The 23068-nt window shown below is 43.3% G+C and overlaps 2 protein-coding genes and 3 non-coding genes across 5 annotated transcripts; all 5 read left to right on the top strand.

Moving 5' to 3' along the window:
- Positions 1-12339: 12339 nt before the first annotated feature.
- On the top strand, positions 12340-14160 carry LOC124035431 (general transcription factor II-I repeat domain-containing protein 2-like). Its single transcript, XM_046348878.1, has one exon. It carries the CDS (start codon positions 12340-12342, stop codon positions 14158-14160), a length of 1821 nt encoding a protein of 606 aa, XP_046204834.1.
- A 1299-nt stretch (positions 14161-15459) lies between these two features.
- LOC124035618 (40S ribosomal protein S13-like) lies at positions 15460-19925 on the top strand. The gene is made up of 6 exons (XM_046349158.1): positions 15460-15564; positions 16992-17040; positions 17318-17396; positions 17825-17994; positions 19302-19402; positions 19858-19925. The coding sequence occupies exons 1-6, from the start codon at positions 15542-15544 to the stop codon at positions 19889-19891; spliced, it is 456 nt and encodes a 151-aa protein (XP_046205114.1). The 5' UTR covers positions 15460-15541; the 3' UTR covers positions 19892-19925.
- LOC124036788 lies at positions 17475-17606 on the top strand. The gene has a single exon (XR_006839037.1). It is a non-coding gene; the product is annotated as a small nucleolar RNA SNORA68 (small nucleolar RNA).
- LOC124036777 lies at positions 18977-19199 on the top strand. Its single transcript, XR_006839029.1, has one exon. It is a non-coding gene; the product is annotated as a small nucleolar RNA SNORA73 family (small nucleolar RNA).
- Positions 19503-19630, top strand: LOC124036796. The gene has a single exon (XR_006839045.1). It is a non-coding gene; the product is annotated as a small nucleolar RNA SNORA19 (small nucleolar RNA).
- Positions 19926-23068: the final 3143 nt, after the last annotated feature.

The following is a 23068-nucleotide window of genomic DNA, read 5'->3' as shown; positions in this document are numbered from 1 at the left end:
TTAGGCCCTAATCTATGGATTTCACATGACTGGGCAGGGGCGCAGTCATGTGTGGGCATGGGAGGGAATAGGCCCAGCCACCTGGGAGCCAGGCCCACCTATGGGGGATTCAGGCCCAGACAATCAGAATGAGTTTTTCCCCGCAAAATGGCTTTATTATAAACATAAATACTCCTCAGTTTCATCAGCTGTCCGGTTGGCTGGTCTCAGACTGTCCTGCAGGTGAAGAAGCCAAATATGGAGGTCCTGGGCACGTGGTCTGCGGCTGTGAGGCTGGTTGGACGTACTGCCAAATTCTCTCAAACGACATTGGAGGCGGCTTATGGTAAAAAATTAACATTCAATTAACATGCAACAGCTCTGGTGGACATTCCTGCAGTCAGCATGCCAATTGCACGCAGTGGTGTAAAGTACTTCAGTAAAAATACTTTAAAGTACTGCTTAAGAAGTTTTTGGGGGTATCTGTACTTTTCTTTACTATTTATATTTTTGACAACTTTTACTTTAACTTCACTACATTCCTAAAGAAAATAATGTACTTTTTACTCTATACATTTTCCCTGACACCCAAAAGTACTCGTTACATTTTGACAGGAAAATGGTCCAATTCACACACTTATCAAGAGAACATCCCTGGTCATCCCTACTGCCTCTGATCTGGCTGACTCACAAATGCTTTGTTTGTAAATTATGTCTGAGTGTTGTATTGTGCCCCTGGCTATCCGTAAAAACAAAACAATTGTGCCGCCTGGTTTGCTTAATATAAGGAATTTTAAATGGTTTATGGAACATTTTAGCAATTCCATTTACTTTTGATACTTAAGTATATTTAAAACCAAATACTTTTACCCAAGGAGTATTTTAATGGGTGACTTTCACCTTTTAAGGAACACTCAAGAACACGGTTCTATAAAAATAACTTTAAGTTTGTCAAAGACCTCTTCGCAAAGGAAAAGTGAGGAATCCTAAAAACTCCAAAGCCAGAACTGGAAAAACTTCTGGAAAAGGTCCACCAGGACATGAAAAGGCATGAGCAAATAATCATCCCACATGACATCCCACCTATTCAACCACCAGAATTCAATCTGGACACCGACCCTCCAAAATGGAGGGAAGTAGAGAACGTTGTCCGAAGAGCAAGAGCGGCCTCGGCTCCTGGGCCCAATGGAGTACCATACAAGCTCTACAAGAACGCCCCGGATGTTTTACGCTTTCTTTAGAGGCTCATGAGGATAGTGTGGCAGAAGGAAATATAATACCAAAGGCATGGCGAAGGGCTGGTGGTGTGCTAATCCCGAAATAGAAGGATGCGACAGACATCGGTCAATTCCGACCAATCTCCCTTCTCAACGTCGAAGGGAAGATCTTTTTCAGTATAATAGCACAGAGGCTGTCCACTTATATGGGAAGGTACAAGTACATTGATACATCTGTACAGAAAGCAGGCATTCCTGGTTTCTCTGGTTGCCTGGAACATACTAGTATGATTTGGCACCAGATCCAAACAGCTAAGAAGGACAAGAGCGACCTCTATGTCATCTTCCTCGACCTGGCCAATGCCTTAGGCTCAGTTCCCCATGAACTGGGAATCCTTCAACATTTTCCACGTACCAGAACCCATCACTACACTGGTAAAGGCCTATTTCCAAGACCTGCAATTGTGTTTCACAACACCTGACTTTACAACAACATGGCAGCACTTGGAAGTAGGCATAATGGCAGGCTGTACAATTTCACCTCTGGCCTTCACTATGGCCATGGAAGTCATCATCAGGGCATCGAGATGGGTCGTCGGCGGTGAGAGAACTAAGGAAGGGCTCCGTCTCCCACCTATCCGAGCATACATGGATGACATGACTACACTGACCACCACTGCAGCATGCACCAGGCGGCTACTTGCAAAACTGCAGGATAACATCAAGTGGGCTCGGATGAAAATCAAGCCAAGCAAATCTCGAAGCATCTCCATAGTCAAGGGACAGCTTAAAGATGTGAGGTTCTGCATTGGAGATGACCCGATACCAACTGTGTCTGAGCAACCCGTCAAGAGCCCGGGTAGATGGTACAACGAAAGCCTCCGGGATAAAGATCAAGTGCAGCAAGTAAGGCAGGACATCGCCGACGGTCTTGACAATATCAATACGACCCTACTGACTGGGAAGCTCAAGCTTTGGTGCCTACAGTTTGGACTTTTCCCCCGGGTAATGTGGCTACTCACCGTCTATGAGGTCCCAATAACAACAGTGGAGAGGATGGAGCGAACCATTACCTCATACGTGAAGAAATGGCTGGGTGTTCCACGATGCCTGAGTAACATCGGCCTCTATGGCAAAGGGGTCCTTGAACTACCTCTTACAAGTCTAACGGAGGAGTACAAGTGCTCTAAAGTAAGACTTCAGATGACATTGAAGGACTCCAAAGACCAGACCATTAGCAAGGCTGCACCTCCCCTACAAACTTAAACGGAAATGGACATCATCCAAGGATGTGCAACAAGCAACATCAGCCCTGAGACACCAAGACATTGTGGGGAATATCCAGCATGGAAGAGGAGGCTTTGGCCTGGCAGCAAGCAAACCAACGTTCCATAAGGCAACAACATCTGAACGCAGGAAGCTGGTGGTCGAGGAGGTGCGCAGACAGGAGGAGACTGCAAGAAGTACAAAGGCTGTCTCTCTTGCTAAACAAGGGCAATGGATGCGGTGGGAAGGCCTGGAGAGGGGAAAGATCAACTGGAGTGAGCTTTGGCAAATGGAGGCAAGCAACATCAACTTCATCATAAGAGCTGTTTATGATGTGCTTCCATCACCAAAAAACCTACATCAATGGTATGGCGAGGACTCGACCTACCCCCTCTGCCCAGCTCCAGCGACTCTCAGGCATATAATGACAGGTTGCAAGACCAGCCTCTCACAAGGCCGCTACACCTGGAGGCACAATCAGGTCCTCATGAGCCTGGCTGCAGCACTTGAGACCAAGAGGAGTGCAACCAATTCAATACCTCCAAAAACAAGCAATCCCATCAAAACAACAACATTCATCCGGGAGGGACCGAAAAGGCCCAAGCATCCTCCTACGAAGCCAGAAACTGGACACCTAGCCATGGCCCGGGACTGGAAAATGCTTGTCCATATTGGCCAGCAACTCATTTTTCCACCTGAGATTGCTTCTTAGGCCAGACATTGTACTCTGGTCCCCTTCATGAAAGGCTGTGTACATCATAGAGCTCACAGTCCTGTGGGAAAACTCTGTTGAAGAGGCCTACGAGCGTAAGAAACTGCGTTACACAGAGTTGGCAGCAGACGCAACTCAGCGTGGCTGGAATGCAAAAGTCTGGCCAGTTGAAGTGGGATGCAGAGGATTCGTGGCTTCTTCCACCATCAGGTTGCTGAAAGAACTTGGAATCCATGGACAGGCTCTGCAGCAGACCGTCAGAGCAGTTTCTCAAGCAGCTGAAAGAGGCAGCCAGTGGATCTGGATCAAACGGAAGGACCCTTGCTGGGCTATAACTTCATGACCCCCCACCCCCACCTGAGAACCCAATTCAGATCCCTCCAACTTGAGGAGGGCATATGAGGTATGCGACAGCTGTAGGGCTGGCTCAGGGAAGAGGACGCCCCTGCCTTGCATAGTACAGTGGGACATCTTAATTGGGCATGGGACACAAGCTAAGGCTTGATCACCCTTTAGCTGGCCACCTTTGATGAGGGTGTTTAGTGATTAAAGGCCGAAACACCCACTGATTCGAAGGCACACTACTGAGGATGTGTCCCAAAAATTGACATCTTACCCCAGTCTAAGAAATAAACCTCCCATGCCACTCTGTCAACATCACGGCAAATCTCATGTGAGTGCATTCCATCTATTGGCACAATGGACAGTTTTTAACATCTCATCCCGTGTTTTATGATTCTATTTAAAACCAAATATTTTTAGACTTTTACTCAAGGAGTATTTTACTGGGTGACTTTCACCTTTAATTGAGTCGATTTCTATTAATGATCTTGTCAATACCTTGGATGCTAAAAAAAGCTGTGCTGCCTTGTTTATCAACACTGTTGATCATTCTGTTTTGCTGAAGAAGTTATCAAAAATAGGCCTGGGATATACAGCCTGTTTATGGTTTCAGAATTATCTTAGCGACAGAACTCAGGCCTTCTTAACAGATGGGGTTAAATCTGAATTTCTTGAGATTTAAAAAGATGTTCCTCAGGGTTTGATTTTGGGTCCATTGTCGTTCACGTTGTATATTAATGACATAGGAAACACTGTTAATACTTGTAACATTCATCTCTATGCAGATGACACAGTTTTGTATTCCTTTGCCACCTCGGTGCACCTCGGTATTATTCTGTTTATGTTGTAATGTATACAGGGCTCTCTTGTAAAATAAATGTTTAATCTCATTGTGACTCCTTGTTTAAATAAACGTAAAATTAAACATTTAAAAAATGATATGGTCATAATGATGATAGTTTTTTTTTTTATATCCCTGTTAGTGAGTATTTCTTCTTCCTCCAAGATATATATCTACCTGACTGGTGTGCCATGTCAATAAGCTGATTAAACAGCATTCTCATTGTGCTTGGGACAATAAAGGGCCACTCTAAAAAGTGCAGTTTTGTCACACAACACAATGCCACAGATGTCTCAAGGAGCGTGCAATCAGTGGTGGAAAAAGTACTCAATTGTCCTACTTGAGTAAAAGTAAAGATACCTTAACAGAGACACAGAAATAAGATTATTTGTGTAAAATAGCAACAGCACCACCGTTGCCCTTCCTATCAGTCATAAACACATTGTAACCATCCATATCAACCTCAGAGTCCAGGGTTCTATCAGTTAACCAGGTTTCAGAACAAATAAAAAATATCAGGGTCTGCCTGAGAGAACCAGATCTTGACATGATCCATTTTAGGTAATACACTACGATTGTTAAGATGTAAAAATGTTAAACCTTTTCTGCATTTAAAATCACATGGAGTTTCAATACAAGTCGGATTATTTTGAGATTTCAGAACAACAGGAGACACAAAGATTGGATTATACCTTTTAGGAAAAGAAAACAATGTAGAAATAGCAATTCCGGGCCTCCCGGGTGGCGCAGTGGTTAAGGGCGCTGTACTGCAGCGCCAGCTGTGCCACCAGAGACCCTGGGTTCGCGCCCAGGTTCTGTTGTAACAGGCCGCGACCGGGAGGTCCGTGGGGCGACGCACAATTGGCATAGTGTCGCCCGGATTAGGGAGGGTTTGGCCAGGAGGGATATCCTTGTCTCATCGCACACCAGCGACTCCTGTGGCGGGCCGGGTGAAGTGCACGCTAACCAAGGTTGCCAGGTGCACGTTGTTTCCTCCGACACATTGGTACGACTGGCTTCCGGGTTGGATGCACGCTATGTTAAGAAGCAGTGCGGCTTGGTTGGGTTGTGTATCGGAGGACGCCTGACTTTCAACCTTCGTCTCTCCCGAGCCCGTACGGGAGTTGTAGCGATGAGACAAGATAATAGGAAATACTAACAATTGGATACCACGGAATTGGGGAGAAAAAGGGGGTAAAACATTTTTTTACATTAAAAATGAAATAGCAATTCCATTTCTCTGCTTAGCACCGTTAGGCATGTCACCACTATCAGATACAACATGTGGAACTCTCACAGTGACCAAAGAGGAGATGGTAAAATCTGACTTACATGTAATGCTAATATTGTCCTCACATCAATTTAGTTGACCAAGACCCTTCCCAATGTTTGATGACAACAGCCGGGAGCCATTTTCACCTAGGTGAATTCCATCTTCCACAAAGTAGCCAGGCTTATTCCAGAAGGAGTCAAAATTGTCGACGAAGGTCATGCCCAAGTCCTTGGTCAGACGCATTAACCACTGGTGGAGAGACCAAAGATGGCTAAAACACTCAGTCCTGCAACGATAAGGAGATGGAATTGGGCCCGAGACAATTATATGTTCTGCTAATTAATGAGCATTCTCCAAGAGCTTTAAGAAATTGTCTTTTAACTTTACAGATTTCACACGTATAATATCATTAGACCCAATATACAACACAACTGTTTTCAGAGCAGGAATCTGTTTCTTGATGGTGGGCATGACTTCTAATAACTCCAATACATTAGCTCCAGGAAAACAAAGTGTACGGGTATTTCAGACTTCCACCAATCCAACCATGGAGCTTCCCATAATAATGGTTGATGGCTGTTGCCCATTTCGAGCCGGAGCCCTCAGCCCAACCATAGCCCCACCAGGGGCTCCGCTAACTCGCCTCGCACAAATTACAGAATTAGAATGAGTCATTAGTATTAGAATCCTTCTATTTCTAGGTTTATGACATCATCTTCATCATTATGAGGGCAGATGTTTGGATCAAAATTAGCCATCAGTCAACTTCAAATTAATATATAGCTGCAAGCAGCTGGGGTTCAAGCTTTGGCCACATAGTGCCACCATCATGGCAAATTGGAAAGATTGCCAAATTCAATGATTACCAGTGTTGTATTATAGTGAAATTTAGATTAGTGAATGTTGTGATATTTCTTTTGTTGCAATTCTCTTCAGAGCAAGAGGGATTTGGAGCAATAATAACGTTTTTTGCTTGAGTGATCAATGGATCGATCTACAGTGCCTTGCGAAAGTATTCGGCCCCCTTGAACTTTGCGACCATTTGACACATTTCAGGCTTCAAACATAAATATATAAAACTGTATTTTTTTGTGAAGAATCAACAACAAGTGGGACACAATCATGAAGTAGAACGACATTTATTGGATATTTCAAACTTTTTTAACAAATCAAAAACTGAAAATTTGGGCGTGCAAAATTATTCAGCCCCCTTAAGTTAATACTTTGTAGCGCCACTTTTTGCTGCGATTACATCTGTAAGTCGCTTGGGGTATGTCTCTATCAGTTTTGCACATCGAGAGACTGAATTTTTTTCCCATTCCTCCTTGCAAAACAGCTCGAGCTCAGTGAGGTTGGATGGAGAGCATTTGTGAACAGCAGTTTTCAGTTCTTTCCACAGATTCTCGATTGGATTCAGGTCTGGACTTTGACTTGGCCATTCTAACACCTGGATATGTTTATTTTTGAACCATTCCATTGTAGATTTTGCTTTATGTTTTGGATCATTGTCTTGTTGGAAGACAAATCTCCGTCCCAGTCTCAGGTCTTTTGCAGACTCCATCTGGTTTTCTTCCAGAATGGTCCTGTATTTGGCTCCATCCATCTTCCCATCAATTTTAAACATCTTCCCTGTCCCTGCTGAAGAAAAGCAGGCCCAAACCATGATGCTGCCACCACCATGTTTGACAGTGGGGATGGTGCTTCAGGGTGATGAGCTGTGTTGCTTTTACGCCAAACATAACGTTTTACATTGTTGCCAAAAAGGTCCATTTTGGTTTCATCTGACCAGAGCACCTTCTTCCACATGTTTGGTGTGTCTCCCAGGTGGCTTGTGGCAAACTTTAAACGACACTTTTTATGGATATCTTTAAGAAATGGCTTTCTTCTTGCCACTCTTCCATAAAAGCCATATTTGTGCAATATATGACTGATTGTTGTCCTATGGACAGAGTCTCCCACCTCAGCTGTAGATCTCTGCAGTTCATCCATAGTGATCATGGGCCTCTTGGCTGCATCTCTGATCAGTCTTCTCCTTGTATGAGCTGAAAGTTTAGAGGGACGGCCAGGTCTTGGTAGATTTGCAGTGGTCTGATACTCCTTCCATTTCAATATTATCACTTGCACAGTGCTCCTTGAGATGTTTAAAGCTTGGGAAATATTTTTGTATCCAAATCCGGCTTTAAACTTCTTCACAACAGTATCTCGGACCTGCCTGGTGTGTTCCTTGTTCTTCATGATGCTCTCTGTGCTTTTAACGGACCTCTGAGACTATCACAGTGCAGGTGCATTTATACGGAGACTTGATTACACACAGGTGGATTGTATTTATCATCATTAGTCATTTAGGTCAACATTGGATCATTCAGAGATCCTCACTGAACTTCTGGAGAGAGTTTGCTGCACTGAAAGTAAAGGGGCTGAATAATTTTGCACGCCCAATTTTTCAGTTTTTGATTTGTTAAAAAAGTTTGAAATATCCAATAAATGTCGTTCCACTTCATGATTGTGTCCCACTTGTTGTTGATTCTTCACAAAAAAATACAGTTTTATATATTTATGTTTGAAGCCTGAAATGTGGCAAAAGGTCACAAAGTTCAAGGGGGCCGAATACTTTCGCAAGGCACTATCTATATTTATAAAAAATAAGCTTCTGTTGATGACAACAGCCGGGAGCCATTTTCACCTAGGTGAATAAACTGTCATGGATCACAGTCCATCTCGTTCATCAATGGTCCCTCCTATAGAGGAAATGTCTTGAGTGGTTCAGGAGGTCAGCAAACTCACTGGGATCTCCATGAGCCAGATCATGGCATCCAGAACCTCCTTGGGAATGCCGCTGACTTCTGTTTCCCAACTCCTTCCATCCGTGACATCCCTGCATTCACCAATGCCACCTCTTCCTAGAGCCGCTTGGGGCTCCAAGGAACATGACTCAAATGAGAGAAGCATTACTAGCCATTTGTCCTCACAGTATGTGGATAAGTCATGGCCTTTTGCAATCTACCCACGCTGTGAGGAACTGATCCGACAAGAAGGAATGCCTCCGCTGGAGAAGTATCCCTCTCCCACCGTGCCAAGCAAGAGATCGAAGAATCGGGCAATGTCTTCCCTGTCGCTGAGGTCAGGGTGCTCTGAACAGACCCTGACCAGTATCCATGAGGAAGAGGAGACTAAGGTGGTCCACCTGATCTGCCAGGCCATGCATGAGGAGACTCCCATGAAAATAATGGCTGAGGTGAAAAAAGTGGCTAGTAAAGACTCCTCCAAGAAGAAGGCCTCCTTCTGGAGAAGACTGAGCTGTCTTCGTTGCCTGGGGAAGAAGGCTGTTACTACAAAAAAGACTAAGCTGGAAGAGCATGAGCAGGTAAAATGATCACTCTGCACAATCAAAATCACAAAGGTTAAAATTTGTCTTAATTCTCTCTTGTAAATTGTATGTTTTCTGTGCCCTTTACCAGAGGATTCTAAAGATACTATTTTCCCTACTGGGATTTCTTTAAAATGCTCAGGAAATGATTGATGTCCTAAAACAGAACATTTTAATAAAATCGAAATATTTTACATGTCAGCATCTGTGTCTATTTCACATGTATGATACGTTTAGGGTTTTCCTTACATTATGCTCCAAATTAGTCAGAAGATTAGGTCAGATATTCAGTCCATGGTCAAGTGTCAGACTATAACTGGTTCAATGATATGGAAAGTAGCAAAAAACATAGATTACAAGCTTTACTAACTATTACAATAGTCTTCATTTTATAGGGACTACTGCTGGGGTAGTTTACTTGAAAACCAAACATGTCACATTAACAACCACAGAAGAAAAAATAAACACACACACACACACACAATTTTTATTTAATTTAATTTAACCTTAATTTAACTAGGCAAGTCAGTTAAGTGTAGCCAGGTGGTAAAAGCTCATAGCTGTATTAATTTGTATTCACTAGATTGCACTGTCCCTTTAAGAGATCCATAAATCCTGACATGAGGACTCCTTGCTGTCCCCAGTCCACCTGGCCATGCTCCTGCTCCAGTTTCAACTGTTCTGCCTTACTATTATTCAACCATGCTGGTCATTTATGAACATTTGAACATCTTGGCCACGTTCTGTTATAATCTCCACCCGGCACAGCCAGAAGAGGACTGGCCACCCCACATATGCTCTCTCTAATTCTCTCTTTCTTTCTCTCTCTCGGAGGACCTGAGCCCTAGGACCGTGCCCCAGGACTACCTGACATGATGGCTCCTTGCTGTCCCCAGTCCACCTGACTGTGCTGCTGCTCCAGTTTCAACTGTTCTGCCTTATTATTATTTGACCATGCTGGTCATTTATGAACATTTGAACATCTTGGTCATGTTCTGTTACAATCTCTACCCGGCACAGCCAGAAGAGGACTGGCCACCCCACATAGCCCGGTTCCTCTCTAGGTTTCTTCCTAGGTTTTGGCCTTTCTAGGGAGTTTTTCCTAGCCACCGTGCTTTTACACCTGCATTGTTTGCTGTTTGGGGTTTTAGGCTGGGTTTCTGTACAGCACTTTGAGATATCAGCTGATGTACGAAGGGCTATATAAATAAATTTGATTTGATTTGATTTGATTTGATAAATAGTGTGCAAGCGTTATGTGATTGCTCATGCGCAGTGTGTAAGAGTGAGAGCAAGCAATTATACTGGAGAGCTGTTGAAATCCATTGTGGGTCCAAGGTTAGCTTCTTGCTAGCTGAATACCAGTGCTCTCAGAACCATGTTGTGGTTGATGATAACATTATTTGAAGCTACTGTATGGGTGAGTTGAGGATCTACTGTTCCATGTGAGGTTAGGGTATCATATGGACAGTGTGCTAAAAGCAGAGCCACTACCGTTTATGCATTTCACTGTGTGCTTATTGTACTCAGATTGTTTTTATGCACTTTATTAACATATTTATTTCACTTGATTGTGGTATGGACTGAACTTTACTTTATGGTGACTTCACCTTGCAGTGATATCCCTTCTATATTATCCTATTTTAAATTTAAATTCGACAGAACAAACAACCCCTAATTAGTTTGTTCTGTGCTGGGTTTACTTTCGCCAGGCTACATAAGAACAAATTCTTATTTACAATGATGGCCTACCAAAAGGCAAAAGGCCTACTGCAGGGACGGGGGCTGGGATTAAAAATATAGGACAAAACCCACATCATGACAAGAGAGACACCACAACACTACATAAAGAGAGACCTAAGACAACAATATAGTATGGCAGCAACACATGACAACACAGCATGATAGCAACACAACATGGTTGCAGCACAAAACGTGGTACAAACATTATTGGGCACAGACAACAGCACAAAGGCAATACGATAGAGATAACAATACATCATGTGAACCAGCCACAACTGTCAGTAAGAGTGTCCATGATTGAGTCTTTGAATGAAGAGATGGCGATAAAACCGTCCAGTTTGAGTGTTTTTTGCAGCTTGTTCCAGTCGCTAGCTGCAGTGAACTGAAAAGAGGTGTGACCCAGGAATGTGTGTGCTTTGGGGACCTTCAACAGAATGTGACTGGCAGAATGGATGTTGTATGTGGAGGATGATGGCTGTAGTAGGTATCTCCGATGGGAGGAGTGAGGCCTAAGAGGGTTTTATAAATAAGCATCAATCAGAGGGTCTTGCGACGGGTATACAGAGATGACCAGTTTACAGAAGAGTATAGAGTGCAGTAATGTGTCCTATAAGGAACATTGTTGGCAAATCCGATGGCCGAATGGTAAAGAACATCTAGCCGCTCGAGAGGGCCCTTACCTGCCGATCTATAAATTACTCTCTGTAATCTAGCATAGGTTGGATGGTCTTCTGAATCAGGGTTAGTTTGGCAGCTGTGGTGAAAGAGGAGCGACTATGACTGAGGAAACCAAGTCTAGATTTAACCTTAGCCTGCAGCTTTGATATGTGCTGAGAGGACAGTGTACCGTCTAGCCATACTCCCAAGTACTTATATGAGGTGGTTCAAGCTCTAAACCCTCAGAGGTAGTAATCACACAAGTGGAGAGAGGGGCATTCTTCTTACCAAACCACATGACCTTAGTTTTAGAGGTGTTCAGAATAAGGTTCAGGGCAGAGAAAGCTTGTTAGACACTAAGAAAGTGTTGTTGTAGAGTGTTTAACACAACATCCGGAAAGGGGCCAGCTGAGTATAAGACTGTATCATCTGCATATAAATGGATTAGAAAGCTTCCTACTGCCTGAGCTATGTTGTGGATGTAAATTGAGAAGAGCGTGAGGCCTAGGATTGAGCCTTTGGGGTACTCCCTTGGTGACAGGCAGTGGCTGATACAGCAAATGTTCTGACTTTATACACTGCACTATTTGTGCATTGGTAGTTAGCAAACCAGGCCAAAGTCTCATCAGAGACACCAATCATACTTAGCCGGCCCACAAGAATGGAATGGTCTACTGCACATATGTCAGAGTCAAGGCCCGCGGGCCACATCCGGCCCGCGAGAAGGTTTTTTACGGCCCCTGGGATGATCTTGATTTATTATTAGAACCGGCCCGCAGACCGCAGCAAGCCGGCAGCCCGCAGATCTTTTACACGCACCAATACTACATTTCCCACAATGCAACGGTGACGCACCGAGCAGTAGGCTGCTTCATTTCAATATTTATTGGCACAGCAGTTGTCAGCATCACAGTAAAATTAACTTTCAGATACCCATCAAAAATGGCAAAACGGAAGGTGGACACTGAGAACCGGGGGTTTCAAACAAGGTGGGAGTCGGAGTATTTGTTCACGGAGGTAGCTGGAAAACCTGTGTGTCTTCTGTGTGGAGAAAGTGTGGCGGTACTGAAAGAGTATAATCTGAGACGACATTATGAAACGAAACACGCGGACAACAACAAGAATATGGACATGGAACAAAGGCTACAAAAGGCAGAGGAATTAAAACGAGGCCTCAAATCTCGACAGGCTCTGTTCAAAAAAGCCAAATCACAAGGCCAGGCTGCTGTCAAAGCCAGTTTTATTTTGGCAGAAGAGATCGCTAAATCAGCCCGGCCATTTACGGAGGGGGATTTCATCAAAAACTGCATGATTAAAGTTTGTGACGAAGTTTGCCCAGAAAAAAGGCAACTCTTTTTAAATGTGAGTCTGAGCAGAAACACCATTGCCGAGAGAGTAGACCAGTTGTCCATCAATCTAAAAGAGCAGCTTGTAAAAAAGGGAAAAGATTTCATTGCATATTCCTTGGCTGTGGATGAGAGCACCGACATTTCTGACATTGCCCAGTTGTCAATTTTCATCCGCGGAGTGGACTCCAGCCTAAGCGTGACAGAGGAGTTTTTGGCTTTACGTCCTATGCATGGCACAACTACGGGGCATGATTTGTATGAAGAGGTGTCAAGATGTGTAAATGAGATGGAGCTGCCTTGGGAAAAACTCGTGGGTTTGACAACCGACGGAGCACCTGCGATGTGTGGACACAGGAGCGGACTGGTGGCGAAGATACGGGAAAAGATGCAAGAGGAAAACGCGACAGGTGAGCTGACAGCTTATCATTGTATCATACACCAGGAAGCGTTGTGCGGTAAAGCCTTGAAAATGGAGCATGTAATGAGCATCATCACGCGCACAGTTAACTTTATCAGAGCCAAAGGTTTGAATCACCGCCAGTTCAAGGCATTTCTGACGGAGTTAGAAACGGAGCATGGTGATTTGCCTTATCACACAGAGGTGCGATGGCTAAGCCAGGGAAAGGTGCTTCAAAGATGTTTCGAGCTTCGTGAGGAGATTTGTCTGTTCTTGGACAGCAAAGGGAAAGACACAACACAACTCCGAGACGAAATGTTTCTGTGTGAAATGGCTTTTCTGTGTGACATTACGAGTCATCTGAATGCAATGAACTTGCAGCTGCAGGGTCGGGATCGTGTCATCTCTGATATGTACAGTACAGTGAAGGCATTTAAAACCAAACTGACTCTGTGGGAGACGCAGATGCGGAAAGAAAATTTGAGCCACTTTCCCAGCTGCCAGACCATGAAAGAGAAGCTCTCTACCAGTGCGTTCCCGAGCGCACAGTTGGCTGATAAAATAGGTATGCTTGCCACTGACTTTCGACGCCGATTTGCTGACTTTGAAGCACAAAAAAGCAGGTTGGAACTGCTCGGTAACCCATTTGCTGTTGACGTGGAAAGCTCACCACCAAACCTCCAAATGGAGTTGATTGACCTCCAATGCAATGATGCACTGAGGGCAAAATATGCGGCAGTGGGTGCTGCGGAGTTCGCCCGTTTCCTCCCCGACACAATGCCCCAGCTGCGCATCCAGGCTGCTCAAACGTTGTCTATGTTTGGCAGCACATACCTGTGTGAACAACTGTTTTCTTTGATGAACTTGAACAAAACATCACACAGAAGTCGACTTACTGCTGAACACCTCCACTCAATTCTGAGGATTTCCTCAGCTCAGAGCCTTACCCCGAACATTGATGAACTTGTGGAAAAGATGGGACACCACCAAGTATCACCCTCAACCTCAAACAAGTGAACATTACTGTGCAATCACATATTTAGAGTTTTTACTCAGTTCAAGTTTAAAAGTTAAAGTTTAATATTTGTTTTCACTGCATGTTACTTCTCCTTAAACAAAGTGTTGTTTTTGATTAATAGATTTTTGCACTTTATTTTATTGTATTTCAATCCAATTATATTTTAAAAATATTTCAGTTGAGTGGATGATAGAAAATTGCTATTATTGTTTTTTTCTTTGAAGTAAATTTAGCCCACTTTTGCTAAAATAGAAAATATAGGCTACTGATGGTGCCTTGAATACCGGTTTCTTTCATTTAATGTTCATGTTATGGGGATTTTTATATAAAGGAAATTTGTCTTTTGTGTCTGTTGAAAATTAAAGATTACTGACAGAGCCATAAGAAAATATTGCTTTATTTATCTGATCATATTGGAATATATTTGTTAGGTTTTCAGTAGGTTCAATTAGGTTCACTAGACTATATGCGTCATTTAAAAAATTTTCAATGAACATTCGAACAGTCCGGCCCTCGGCTTGTAGCTAAATTTTTTATTTGGCCCTCCGTCCATTTGACTTTGACACCCCTGGTCTACTGTATCAAAAGATATTATTATTATTATTATTATTTGGCCAAGTCAATAAAAATCGCAGCACAACATTGCTTAGAATCAAGGGCAATGGTGACATAATTTTGGACCTTTAAGGTTGCAGTGACACATCCATAACCTGAGAGAAACCAGATTGCATACCAGAGAGAATACTATAGACCTCAAGAAAGTCAGTCAGTTGATAATGACAAGTTTTTCCAAAACTTTTGATAAACAGGTCAAAATAAAATCTGCCTATAACAGAGAGGATCAGATTGATCTCCCCCTTTAAATAAAGGATGCACCGTGGCTGCCTTCCACGCAATGGGAACCTCCCCAGAGAGAAGATTCATGTTAAAAAGGTCAGCTGATAGGCTTGGCAATGATAAAAAGGATCTAAACCAGGGCTGCCCAACCGTCTTCCTGGAGATCTATAGTCTTGTAGGTTTTCCTCCAACCCAAATGTAGCGTATTTGATTCAGCTAGTTAAGGTCTTCTTGAACAGGTAATTAAAATAATGTGTGTTTTAGGGTAGGACTGAAAACCCACAACATGGTAGATCTCCAGGAAGAGGGTTGGGCAGCCCTGATTTAAACCATCTGATGCTATTTTACGTTTCATAACAAAAAGTCATCCATGCCGTTGTCGATATGAAACACAATTTAAATGAGTCCTACCATAGATAGACTGTAAAAATATCACACATACAATAAATAATCTTTCTTCAGGACACGTCACTTCCGATTCAAAGTTTTACTTCCGAAAAGCCGCACATTTTCTCCCTCTTTCTTTTCGCTTAGAACGCCATCATGGGTCGCATGCACGCTCCTGGGTAAGCATGTGTTTCATTCGGAAATAATAAGAATATTGGTTTTTGTTATCAGTAGCTGGACCTTTTTACATTACCTCGTCAACTCCAACATATTTTTTGGGGGGCACATTTGTTTAAACGTCCACAATAATGATTTATAGCTAGTTAACAACTAGCGTTATGCCGCAACCAACACAGTGACATGATGGCCGCGCACACATTCCTGCCATGAAAGCCGACTGCTTAGTCATTAAAATAATTATATGGGTTTTTAGTCGCATATGCGCGCACATTGCAACAGTAACAATGCATCCCCTCGATCAAGTTTGTATATAGTCTTCCATGAATCTGTCTAAACCAGAACATTATTTGCCCATTCCAGTGCTAATGTTAGCGTAGTGTTGGCTAGTTAGTCATAGCTTCTACCTAATGCTAGGTAGGTACACTACATGACAAAGTATGTGGATACTTGGTCGTTGAACATCTCATAACAAAATCATGGTCAATAATATGAAGTAATATGAATATGAAGCCATCTTTGCTATAACAGCATACTTTTCTGGGAAGGCGTTCCACTAAATGTCGGAACTTTGCTGCGGTGACTTGCTTTCATTCAGCCGCAAGAGCATTAGTGAGGTTGGGGACTGATGTTGGACTATTAGTCCTGGCTCGCAGTCGGCGTTCCAATTCATCCCAAAGGTGTTCGATGGATTTGCGGTCAGGTCTCTGTGCAGGCAAGCCAGTCAATTTCTATTACACACCTCAACAAACCATTTCTGTATGGACCTCGCTTTGTGCAAGGCAGCATTGTCATGCTGTAACAGTGAAGGGCCTTCCCAAACGGTTTTACATTTTTGTAATTTATTTACCCCTTTTTTAAACTAGGCTAGTCAGTTTAGAACAAATTGTTGTTTACAATGGTGGCCTACACTGGCCAAACCCAGACGCTGGGCCAATTGTGCATTGCCCAATGGGACTCCCAATCACGGCCAGTTGTGATACAGCCACAATGCTGTAGCATTAAGAGTTCCAGTGAAGGGAAATAAAGGGCCTAGCTATAACCAGAGACCATTATTCTTCTTCCTCCTCCTGCACAATGCATTTGGACAGGTAGCAGTCTCCAGGCATCTGCCAAACCCAGATTTGTTCATCAGACTGCCAGGTTGAGAAGAGTGAGTCATCACTCGAGAGAATGCGTTTCTACTGCTTCTGTCCAATGGAGGGGTGCTTTATAAAAAGGCCAAATACACTAATTTGAAGGGGATGTCCACATACCTTTGTGTACATAGTGTAGCTAGTTACACAGTACTACACTACCTAAATAACTATCTAACTAGTTGAAAAGTAATACACTAGCTAATTAACTAGCTAGCTAGTTGAAATGCACTATCAAGTCCAGGCGTGGCTATTTGTCATGATTTTAAATAGCTACTTTCCTTCTGTTTCAGCAAGGGCCTGTCCCAGTCTGCACTTCCCTACAGGCGCAGTGTGCCCACCGTAAGTATGTAGTTGGTCATTACTTTTAGATGGTCAACTGGCATCTTGCTATCTGTTTGTAAGATATGTTAATGAATCTGGTCAACCTAGTAATGTGGCTACATGGTTTGCCATTATATCATCATTGATACAACTTTCACTGGAATGCACATGTCATATTGCAGAGTCTTAGCTAAATACCAAACTTAAACTACAAATGATCACTCCTGTGAATAGAAGGCTCAGTGGACAAAGGGGACATCATCAGTCTCTCAACCTCTGAAATGTTGTTCTACAGTGGCTGAAGGTTACATCTGATGACGTCAAAGAGCAGATCTTCAAGCTCGCCAAGAAGGGTCTTTCTCCCTCTCAGATTGGTAAGTACCATGTTAATTTGTATGCTGTCCAGCGCTTTCCATAAGATTTCCACATTATGAACTGAGAAGACAATGACTTACGCACCCTAACCCAAAGGCCATATCAAATGAATGGTATGATTTTGTCAGGTGTGCTAAAATCAACATGTACCTTGTCGCCTTTCCCTGAAGCTGCTGTGCCATTGAAAGTGAATTCAAGGTTCAACATTGTCATTCCTGATTATTTACCCAGTCTTAGTCCTATGCATATTGTTACTCACATTCTTTTCCCCTCCATCTGTTTAGAACAAAAATAGAAAGTATTCTGTATTTTTCTACAACCAAATAATTTCGCGTTTGGCTGACCCCTACACAAAGTACAAACCACAGAGGGGAAGCTACCAGGAGACGTAAGTTACAAAAGGCTGATACTACTGTTCTCTCTCCAGGTGTGATCCTTAGGGACTCTCATGGTGTTGCCCAGGTGCGCTTCGTCACTGGAAACAAGATCCTGAGGATCCTCAAGTCCAAGGGCCTGGCCCCTGACCTGCCTGAGGATCTGTACCACCTCATCAAGAAGGCTGTTGCTATAAGGAAACATCTGGAGAGGAACAGAAAGGTAACGGCCTCTAGATGTTTGTCTCCAGACTGTTAACTTCTTATGATATAGGGGACAGTTGCGTCCCACTTTGGCAAAAAAACGTTCATTAAATCACACATGTAAGCTAATCAATTAAAACTACACTCGTTGTGAATCCAGCCAACATGTCAGATTTTAAAAAGGCTTTTCGGCAAAAGCATAAGAAGCTATTATCTGATAGCCCGATAGTAAACAAAGAGGGTAGCATATTTCAACCCTGCAGGCGCTACACAAAACGCATGTTTATGTCCCATAAATATCACAATAGGTCCTTTTGTTCGATTAATTCCGTCCATATATATCCAAATGTCCATTTATTTGACACGTTTGATCCAGAAAAAAACGCAACGTCACCACAAAATATTTCAAACTACTTTTGTAATACAATTAGGTATTTTTAAACGTTAATTATTGATCAAATTGTAGATGGGTCTATCTGTGTTCAATACAGGAAGACAACAAACCATGCTACTTTTCACGTCTTGCGCACTCAACAGTGTTACCCAGTTCCTAGTTGGCCCTACTTCTTCATTGCACAAATTAATAACCTCAACCAAATTCCAAAGACTGGTGACATCCAGTGGAAGCAGTAGGAACTGATAGCAGGTTCCTAAGAAATATCATTTGCCAATGAGAACTCAGTGAACAGACAGAGACCCCCCCCCCCCAAAAAAAAAAAATCTGAACGGTTAGTCCTCTGGGTTTTGCCTGCTACATAAGTTCTGTTATACTCACAGACATGATTCAAACAGTTTTAGAAACTTCAGTGTTTTCTATCAAAATCTACTAATAATATGCATATCTTATATTCCTGGCATGAGTAGGAGGAAGTTGAAATTGGGCACGCTATTTATCCAAAAGTAAAAATGCTGCCCCCTATACATTAAAAAGTTAAACCACCAGCATCTCAAGCAAAACTGAATGTTTTTGTGCCTTGCTGTAAAAATGTATTGATTGATGTTCAATGTGGACATCCGGTAAGGTTGCTCTTGCATGGCTCTGTCCAAGTGGCTTATGGGAGCGTAGCACTGTACAGTGCCATGATGTACAGTCCCGTTCCACAACATTGTACAGCAAGCCTGTTCCCAGCCTTTGGGCTGATGGGGACGGCGTCCTGCATATTCCTACGTCTTCCCAGAGCCCCTGGGCCATGACTGGGGAGGCAAACCATGTAGTGCACAAGTTAACTGAAAATTGTAATACCTGCATTTGCCATTGACCGATTGAGATTTTTGACTATGTCGAAGGGCTGATTAACTATAGCTTCTCTTTTTTTTTTTTTTTAGGACAAGGATGCCAAGTTCCGTCTGATTCTCACTGAAAGCAGAATCCACAGATTGGCCCGTTACTACAAGACCAAGAGAGTTCTTGCTCCCAACTGGAAGTAGTACGTAGTACCTCTTCACTGCTTTATTGACTTTTGGGAGAGCAAGCCAGTATGAAGGCATAGTACATACTATATTAATATTTTCAGTTTGTTCACTAAATGGCACACTTCATTGTCTTGTTCTTCCCTTCTAAGAGCTGAGATATTTCTTATGTGCTAGATAAACCTTGGAGGTAAATTAGCAGAGTGGCTGTTCTGTGCCAACCTGCCAGTCCCCTTCATACATCTCCCTGCCACTCAGTGAATCTAGTTAATTCTTACCAATTGCCATAGGCATTACCTAATCTGGATAAATAGATGTCTCGTGCAGGCTGAGAATATATACTAACAAATGTTCACTGGTTGATCATCAACCATACGACTGCTTCTATTGGTAGTTGTTAAAATTGGTGCTCAACTTTTTAGTTGATTACAGAACTTTACATTACTAATCCCTTTTCCCTCTTGATCCACAGCGAATCCTCTACTGCTTCTGCTCTGGTGGCATAAGTCATTTTCACAAATAAAGATCCATTTGGAAGGATCTTGTCTGCTGTGTTTTTGTTTGAGGTGAAGTTCTATAAAGGGTGGCGATGGTACTTATAGTGAAAAATATAAACCTCAAGTGTTGGTTTCTTGATTCATGAGTTGAAATAGATCTCAGAAATGTTCAATAAGCACAAAATGCTTATTTCTCAATTTTGTGCGCTCTACTTTTTTTTTTACATCCCAGTTATCATTTCTCATTTGCAAGACAATCCATCCACCTGAAAGATGTGACCCATCAAGAAGCTGATTAAACATGATTACACTGGTGCACCTTATGCTGGGGACAGAAGGACCCAATAAATGTGCCGTTTGGTCAGTACAATGCTACAGATGTCTCAACTTGAGGGAGTGTACATGCTTACTGCAGGAATGTTAAATAGAGCTGTTGTGAGAATATGTTAATTTCTCTACCATGGTTCTGCAGTACAACCAACTGGCCTCACAACCTCAGGCCACACGTAAGCACACAAACCCAGGAATTTGACATCTGGCTGCGTAACATGTGGTATTGTCTGGGGTGGGTGCTGATGAGTATTTCTGTCTACTAAACCCCTTGTGGGTAGAAACTCATTCTGATTGGCTAGATTTAGCTCCCAAGTGGGTGGTCCCATGGCCATGTCTCAACCTGGGCAAGTGAAATTTATAGATTAGGGCCTCATTAATTTATTTCAATTGACTTATTACATATGAGCATCCTCTGTAATATATTTTAAATTGTTGCAATTATATTTTTTTGTGGTTGGAAAAATCCACAGAGAAAGTAAAATGCCATATTGCATAAATGGTAAACTAATTGTATTGTTTTAATTGAATAAACCTTTTGTTAGAATTCAAATTTATTTGAAATACTATCAACACTTAAGCGTAGAATCATTGTTACCTTATTAAATGTGGTCTATATAATTGGATGGAGAGGCTCTGCTTCCTAGGCAACCTGGTGCAGTGGTGTAAAGAGTGCTGTGCTCTCCAGGCTTCCTCCCAGCTCTGACTCGTGGGGGGGGGGGGATTGTTGGAGACGTGATCTAACACTGGGCCTCCACATGCAATCAATGGGAAACTTTTGTTTGGCATTTAGAGGCTAAATTAATGTATTGATGAAGTGCAACTGTATTGAAATGTTCAGTCATGTACAATTTTACCACAAGAGGGCAGCATTTAACTAATTACACTGAACCAAAGGTATGCCTTTAAAGGCTAAATGCCTGAACTTACTCCTTTTGATAGTACATGTTTGTGAAGCGGTTGAGTTCAGCAAGCATGTATTTGCACATGCAACTTGTACATTTATCATGGGATGATGGTGCTGATATTAAGTAAAAGTTGCTGATGCACCACTGTCCACAAAGACTACTCTTCATCGCCAGCTGTCTCAAGCCCACAATCCTTAAGACTGCTATGAAGCAGGAGTCTGATTAATGGAGCCTAACCTCTCCCCCAGCAGTCCTGCTCACTTGGCCCATCTGGGGAGACTGAGTGCAGGACCTGGAAGCTGTACTTTCTCTTCATCCAGATGGAACCATACACCTGCCAGAAGATGATTCACTTCAACACCAACTTTTATTCAATGTCATGAGTCATCTCCCCCTGAAGTATTATTCATATGATTAGACTAGTCTGCTTATGTGACTTCAAAAGCCTGATGGCAGTACTAATTTTTATATACCATTTATTTAAGTAGGCAAGTCGGTGAAAAACATTCTTATTTACAATGACAGGAAAGTGGGTTAACTGCCTTGTCCAAGGCAGAACGACACACTTTTACCTTGTCAGCTCAGGAATTTGATCTAGCAACCTTGCGGTTACTAGTCCAACGCTCTAACCACTAGGCTACCTGCCACCCTATATATACTGCTCAAAAAAAATAAAGGGAACACTTAAACACAATGTAACTCCAAGTTAATCACACTTCTGTGAAATCAAACTGTCCACTTAGGAAGCAACACTTATTGACAATAAATTTCACATGCTGTTGTGCAAATAGAATAGACAACAGGTGGAAATGATAGGCAATTAGCAAGACACCCCCAATAAAGGAGTGGTTCTGCAGGTGATAACCACAGACCACTTCTCAGTTCCTATGCTTCCTGGCTGATGTTTTGGTCACTTTTGAATGCTGGCGGTGCTTTCATTCTAGTGTTAGCATGAGACGGAGTCTACAACCCACACAAGTGGCTCAAGTAGTGCAGCTCATCCAGGATGGGACATCAATGCGAGCTGTGGCAAGAAGGTTTGCTGTGTCTGTCAGCGTAGTGTCCAGAGCATGGAGGCGCTACCAGGAGACAGGCCAGTACATCAGGAGACGTGGAGGAGGGCAACAGCAGGACCGCTACCAGCAGCAGGACCGCTACCTCCGCCATTGTGCAAGGAGGAGCACTGCCAGAGCCCTGCAAAATGACCACCAGCAGGCCACAAATGTGCATGTGTCTGCTCAAACGGTCAGAAACAGACTCCATGAGGGTGGTATTAGGGCCCGACGTCCACAGGTGGGGGTTGTGCTTACAGCCCAACACCGTGCAGGAAGTTTGGCATTTGCCAGAGAACACCAAGATTGGCAAATTCGCCACTGGCATCCTGTGCTCTTCACAGATGAAAGCAGGTTCACACTGAGCACATGTGACAGACGTGACAGTCTGGAGACGCCGCGGAGAACGTTCTGCCTGCAACATCCTCCAGCATGACCGGTTTGGTGGTGGGTCAGTCATGGTGTGGGGTGGCATTTCTTTGGGGGGCCGCACAGCCCTCCATGTGCTCGCCAGAGGTAGCCTGACTGCCATTAGGTACCGGGATGAGATCGTCAGACCCCTTGTGAGACCATATGCTGGTGCGGTTGGCCCTGGGTTTCTCCTAATGCAAGACAATGCTAGACCTCATGTGGCTGGAGTGTGTCAGCAATTCCTGCAAGAGGAAGGCATTGATGCTATGGACTGGCCCGCCCGTTCCCCAGATCTGAATCCAATTGAGCACATCTGGGACATTATGTCTCGCTCCATCCACCAACGCCACGTTGCACCACAGACTGTCCAGGAGTTGGCGGATGCTTTAGTCCAGGTCTGGGAGGAGATCCCTCAGGAGACCATCCGCCACCTCATCAGGTGCATGCCCAGGCGTTGTAGGGAGGTAATACAGGCACGTGGAGGC

Source organism: Oncorhynchus gorbuscha, linkage group LG05 (genome assembly GCF_021184085.1).
Source record: "Oncorhynchus gorbuscha isolate QuinsamMale2020 ecotype Even-year linkage group LG05, OgorEven_v1.0, whole genome shotgun sequence".
NCBI classification, from domain to species: domain Eukaryota; kingdom Metazoa; phylum Chordata; class Actinopteri; order Salmoniformes; family Salmonidae; genus Oncorhynchus; species Oncorhynchus gorbuscha.
The sequence above is the reverse complement of the archived record's forward strand: the minus strand, read 5'-3'. Positions and strand labels throughout refer to the sequence as shown.